General features: G+C 49.9%; 1 protein-coding gene across 1 annotated transcript in view; it reads right to left on the reverse strand.

Moving 5' to 3' along the window:
• Window positions 1–5,981, reverse strand: part of CHD4 (chromodomain helicase DNA binding protein 4) — a 33,014-nt gene extending 27,033 nt beyond the window's left edge. The window contains exons 1-8 of the mRNA XM_007937098.2: window positions 5,882–5,981; window positions 2,185–2,306; window positions 1,769–1,984; window positions 1,455–1,573; window positions 1,098–1,339; window positions 725–852; window positions 333–468; window positions 2–180 (exon numbers count right to left, since the gene is read on the reverse strand). Of these exons, the coding sequence (XP_007935289.1) occupies window positions 2–180; window positions 333–468; window positions 725–852; window positions 1,098–1,339; window positions 1,455–1,573; window positions 1,769–1,984; window positions 2,185–2,306; window positions 5,882–5,981 (1,242 nt within the window). The remainder of the gene's footprint in view (window position 1; window positions 181–332; window positions 469–724; window positions 853–1,097; window positions 1,340–1,454; window positions 1,574–1,768; window positions 1,985–2,184; window positions 2,307–5,881) is intronic.
• Window positions 5,982–6,281: the final 300 nt, after the last annotated feature.

A 6,281-nucleotide genomic window follows, 5' to 3' on the forward strand; every position in this document is an offset into this window, starting at 1 on the left:
CACAGTGTGGGCAACTCCACTTGCCCTCAGGAGCCTTCTCCATGTCCGGATCCAGGCAGACCATGTGGTAGGCTCGGGGACAGGTATCACACAGGATGATCTCGCCGCCTTGCTGGCACACCTCGCAATAGTCCTGGTGGTCTGTCTCATAACCATCCATAGCAGTCACCTCCTCCTCGCCTGGGCAAGGAAGAGGGAAAGCCCAGTTATTAGAACAAACCTACCTCCCCCCACCCCAAAAAAAAACTCCCACCCCACATCTCCTTAGGGAGATCCTTCCCCAATCATACCCACCTCATCCCATCACGTATAGAGACAAAAAAGAAACACACCTTTCTTTTTCTTTTTAGTGGTTCGGAGTTTCTTGCGGCTACGGCTACTGCGGCTAGTAGAGCCATCAGAAACAGAATAGCTATTGATACTGGCATCATCAAAGTCAGATTCCACATCCAAGTCATCATCTTCACTCTGGCAGAATGAAAATAGTAAGGCTAAAGGTTCAAGGCAAGAGGAAGAAGAGAGTGATAGGGAGGCGATCACTCTCTCACTGGGTGTACTAGAATCCCATCAAGAACTGTTCACGTATGGAGCCTATTCACACCTTGTTCTTTGGCCAACTCCCCACATTCTTAGACGCCTACTGTGAAGCATAGGTCTTGCTATAAAGTAGCAGCCTTTCTATTAGATATGACATCCCCACCAAAGAGATAGGCTGGGCTCTCACCGAGGATCTCTTACGCTTGGAACCAAAACCTCCCAGCTTGATTTTTAGGGGAGCTACTTTCTTGGGTTTAGGCTTCTTGGCATCAGGTACACGAGGGCTGCCTTTGGGCTTCCTCCGAGCATTGGGACCTAAAATCAGGACAGAGCAAGGAAGACCAGACAATCCAAATATACATCATGAAAGAAAGAAAAAGAAAATTTCCACCTAAGCTGGCTTTACCAAATTTGTTCAGTGCTCCAAATTTCCTTCCTAAATCCAAGACTTATCTTCCATCTTCTACCTCAGGCCCAGCAGAACAGCACTCCCATGCTTTCTCTGTCTTTGACATTCTAAAACTATACAAGTCCTCCCATCCCACTGCATCCCATTTCACCTTTGCCCTCCTTGGTCTTGGCCTTGCGGATAGGCACCTCCACAGGGGGAGGTGGTGGTGCGACCTCGGTGGCAGTCACCATGCTTTCTACCACAGCCACCGCTGCTGCTGCTGCCGCTGCCACTGAAGCCCCAGAACTGCCTTTGAAGGGGTTGTTGGTACTGAACTCCCGCCACTTCGCACCCAAAACCATCATCATCTTGGAGACAGCAATCTTGGGGTTTTTGGCAGCAATCAGGGGTCTAGTGCAGAATAGACAAGAAAAGAGAAGAGGAAAAAATTTGAGAGAGAACGAGAAGCAAGAAGAGATTACAGAAACAACTTTCTTCTCCCAACCCCCAAAACCCTCTTGTTTACCGGACAAACTGGCTGAAGGCCTTGTAGTTGGTGAGAGTGCGATAATCCTCCTCTGAGAAAACATGGTCAATGTCTTCCATGCCCCAGTCTTCCAAGAGCTGAGCAGATGATTTAGGCTCCTGCAGAGAGAAAAAAGTCAAAAGACCTGCCACCTAGTCCCCACATTGGCTAAGGGGATTTGAGCTGAAACTAAGAGCTAAGAGGAAATAATTAAGTAACAGTTGGAGAGAAAATGTTCTAAGATGCAGTAGATGTCTGAGAAACAGAAAGGACAGAAGTTAACAGCAGAAAGAAGTGGATGGAGGTCCAGGCACCTTTGAATCATCATCATCGTCATCCTCTTCTTCCTCTTCCTTTCGCTTGGATTTGCTCTTCTTTTCTTTCTTAGGTCCAAGCTTCTTCTTCTTCTTCTTGCCAGGGGTGTAGTCGCTGCCCTCACTGTCTGAGCGCAGAGCCACCTCTTCCTCCTCCTCCACAAACTCTGGCCCCTCCCCAGAGCTGTCTCCCAGCTGCCGGCACAAGAGCATACGCTGGAGCAGGGAAAGGGAGGGAGGGAGAGGGAGACAGACACACACATGCTACACACATGCTGACCTCAGGACAGCCCTGAGGCTCATCCCCAGGACCTGGCCCACGACTACAGAGGAAAAAACAAAAGCCCCCAGCCCTTTTCAGAGCTCCTCTCTTCTTCTTCTTCTCATTCCCCGTAACATTCCAATTACCCACTCACCTCCTTTTTTTGGCGTTTGCTCTTAGGGATTTTGGGGTCCCGCGGTTTCTTAGGCTTTTTCTTCTTTTTGAGCTTTGGAGTTTCTGCTTCTGACAAATCTTCTTCTGGATCCTCTTCATTTTCTACATACATACACACACACACACACACACACATATGGCAAATAGAGACAGGCAAGGAAAAGATCAATAGCAAAAGGTTAGGGCCTAATCCAGAGGTTTCAGACTTTATTCCCCACCTCTTGTCCCAGATTTCACTGAAGAGAACTGCTATACTCTCCACAGAAGGAAACTGATACCCAGGACAAAAACAGACAAAGAGTGAGCTGTATATACCCAAAATAGGACTGCCAGGCCAGACCAGGCCCACCTCGGGCAGCTGTCCAGGCTCCAGCCTCTGATCCCCCATTCCTAACAGCAATCCTCTATATGTTCACCAATGCAGCTGAATCAAGCTGCTCTGAGTAACCAAGTAAGAGAACCAGGTCTAGGACTCTCATGATCCTATGCTGTGTGGTCACCAAGTATTCTACAAACCAAAAAATGAAAATGATGGTCCCATCCCGAAAGCAAGCAACCCTCCTTACAACATTCTCAGAATACCAGTTCTAAAGCCCCAGAAGTCATACTCTTCTACAATCCCTTTAGGTATCATGGCTCAAAACAACCAATATCTCCAGGTCCTAGGTTCAGTCACCAGCCCAATCTCCCATCTACTTCCAAACATAATTTTCTTTCCCTCGTCTCCAGCCCTGCAGTTTCCTCCCGAGCTTCTCCTGGGTCAGTAGCCTCTTCTCCCCAGGGGCCCAAATCAGCCCAGCTGTCACCATCCCCCCACCCCCACCCCAACCAATCCTCCTCCCATCTGGCTCCACCTCCTCCCCAGGCTGGGAGCTCACACAAAGCCAGGGGTAATACTGAGAGCTCCTGGGCAGGGATAGGTGGGAAGGGGCACAGAGGGGGGAGGAGAAGGCCAGAAGGCAGCTTCCTTTGTAATAGACATTCACACCAGCACATCATCAGCTCCCCCCTCCCTCCTCTTTTCTCTCTTCCCAAGCCACCCCCGCCCAAGGAGGGGGGAGAATGGAGAAGGGAGTGGAAAGAAGGAGGTAGTGCCTCACCCACTGAGGAGAGGGAAAATGGCTCCTGACCGCAGAAGCCAGCCCAGGGCACCCAGCTGCCAACATAGGACAGACAGGAAGTGGCGGGGTGTGTGTGTGTGGGGGGGGGGTGAAATAGAGAGAGGTAGTCAGGGAAAGACTGCTCTCACAAAAGACTTCCCAAATTATACCTGAATTCAGGCCCAAATGCCAGCTATCTCTATCACCTACTCTGGGATGACACAGTTCCCAAGAGACCACATTCATGTCCTAGGCAAGGAAACCAAGACAAATGCAAAGTGTAATACTGGCTGTGAGAGGGACTGGGTCACTCTCTTGATTATACTTCTTTTTTTATTCATCAGAGCTTAAGAATTAACGAAGGCTCACTGGAGCTGTGGTCAGAGCAAACAACCTTCTCCCCCAAATTTCTGATACCTAAAAGAGTTAGCTTGAGGAGTAGTAAGAGTCCATAAGAAATCTCTGAAGCTCAGCAACCTTATCTCCCCCACAAGATCCTAAACCACCTTCTATAGATCCAACATATGGGATTCACATCCACAACAAGAAAAAAGTAGCAGCACCTAGATAGTGGTGCTTCCTTCAATCCACACATACTGTTAGCTCCTGACCCCCAGAAGTACGCAAAATGTCTCTGGCCTGCCCCTAAGGAGCTAGACAGATATGAGGAAACATGAGACATTAGGCTGGACAAAGCACCATCAGCCTCCCCCCTTCCCACTCAGCCCAGGATCAGGCCAGGCACAAGAATGCCCCTCCCATTCCCTTGGGAATGGAACACCAGCCTGGATTCTCACTAGAAGAATTATTTTCTTAAAGGCTTCTCCCCAGCAATACCCATGTCACCCTTCCAATCAGCTACAGCTCCGTTCTCTCCCTCCACCACCTACGTAAAAACTGGAAGTGAAGGAAGACAGGGCAAACTCACAGAGGCAAAGGAGACAACCTTCCATCCACATATGACCCCCAAACTTTTCAGGCAGATGAGTTGACGTGGCAAATGGCAAACTGACTAAGATATAGAGGCAGATTTGGGAAAGGGGCAGGAAAGGGGTGTGGCAAGTGGAAAAACTGGGTCATGCTACAGCTTGGGGCAGAGTTCACCCAGGGAGTCTGCACAGCTCCCAGTCAAACCAGGGCAGCTCCACACCAAGGGGCAAATGAGAGGCCAAAATGCGAAACCAAAAATAGCTCAACAACACTAATTCTCATGCCCCTCACAGAAAAGACAAGGTTATCTACCACCATCACCAACATACAACCCTCCTTGGGCAACAGCACAGAAATCTACCACCCTACCCTATACAGTGATAAGACTCAAGACTAAGTTTTCTATCCCAACAGCTGAAGACTCAGTAACATGAGAAGAGGACACCAAGACTAACTCCTCTCCTAAGTGGCCTCAGGTTGAAGAGAAGGCTTCTAACTTACAAAACGCCAAATGTGGAAGCATCTCTTCCAAATCACTTCAACTTCCAGCTGGAGCCAAGGAGAGGGAAGGCAAAAGTGAAAGATGTTTGATGGAAAACAAAAACAGGACCAGCAGGCTCCAGAACAAGGAGAAAAATATAAGCAGGGAAGATAAAGAAATGGCATATAGAAAAAACAAAGCTAGGAAAAAAAGGTCAAGGGAACAAGTAGGTGACTTAGCTAGGGGCTCTGAACAAGGAAAAACTGAGAGAGACATCTGCTTAGGAGCATGACATCAATCATCATTTGAGAACAGGAAAGGGTTACTCCAATCAGGCAGAGTGATTATAACAATATGGGTTTGGACAATCCTAGGAGCCACCCTCAAACACCAACAGTGCAGCCCTTAACACCTTCATCAACACTACATACCACTACCCCAAACCCCAGGCTACCGGCAGAGTCAGAAGCTTCTGCAGAAAAAGCCAAAATTCTGTCTACTCACCAGGGGAGGACGAGTGCCCAGGGTGTCACCTCCCTTCTTTTGCCTCTCCTAGTATAACCTCCAGACTATTACATACTCCTCTAGCCCCTATTTCTCCACATAAAACATTGCAGCAATCTGCCTGGCTAAACGCGTTCTAGATCCCGGCTGAGGAGCGCAATTCAAACTTCACACAGTTGAAACACAAAACACCGGTAATTGATCAGAAGCTAAAAATAATTAGATAAATCCTAAAAAGCACTCTTTTTTCTTTCCACAGTAGCAACTACAGCATCCTACTAGTACATATGCCTAGCTGGGTTCCTCAGACAGACACACTCAACACCCCATCCCAATAGCCTCCAGGAGTCTCAGCAACCCGTCTTCCTCTCTCCACACATGGATGGTAATGCATGCCAGTCAAGAGAGCTCCCTCAACTGGGAACTGCAGAGCATTCCTCCAGAGTGCAGCAGGCAGGCATCTCCTCAGTCCGAGGTGCCCAGAGGCACATGGCTTCCACTCTCCTCACAGAAGAGCTCTGCAGAAGGGAACCACTCCCTTCTGATGCCCTCCACCTGAGACTCTGCAGAGAGAGACAAGAAACTCAACTCTGTCTCACCAGAGTCACTAGGGAGGACCCAAATGCCTCCTTCCTGCTCTGGGCCCTTGGGGAAGATGTTACCTGGGGGAGGTGGGGGCAGGCTGTTGTTCAAAAGTGCATCCATATCCTCCTCTTCACTGCCCGCTGAGCAGGGGGACGGGGAGCCCAGGCCCGACGCCATCCCCTTCCGCTCTTGGCCAGGGAATTGGCCCAGCTGCTCCTGCCTGCGGCCTGGGGCCCTCTACACTGGCCCGAGTCACTGTGCGGGGGAGGGGGGAAAGAAAGAGAGAACAGTCAGTGACGCGCAGTCCCCCTCCCCCACACCCACCCGCTCTTTCCGCCCACCACTACCACCGGCCCCCCCCACCCGGCCACCCTAGCAGGGCACCCGAACCACTCAGGCTGAACTTAGTTCCACACTCCTCGGGGACAGCCCGGAAGCCGGCTCCCCAACAGTAGCCCCCAGATTAGAAGGAGCGAC

Source organism: Orycteropus afer, unplaced genomic scaffold (genome assembly GCF_000298275.1).
Source record: "Orycteropus afer afer isolate SDZICR_OR568_19922 unplaced genomic scaffold, OryAfe1.0 scaffold00040, whole genome shotgun sequence".
Lineage (NCBI taxonomy): Eukaryota > Metazoa > Chordata > Mammalia > Tubulidentata > Orycteropodidae > Orycteropus > Orycteropus afer.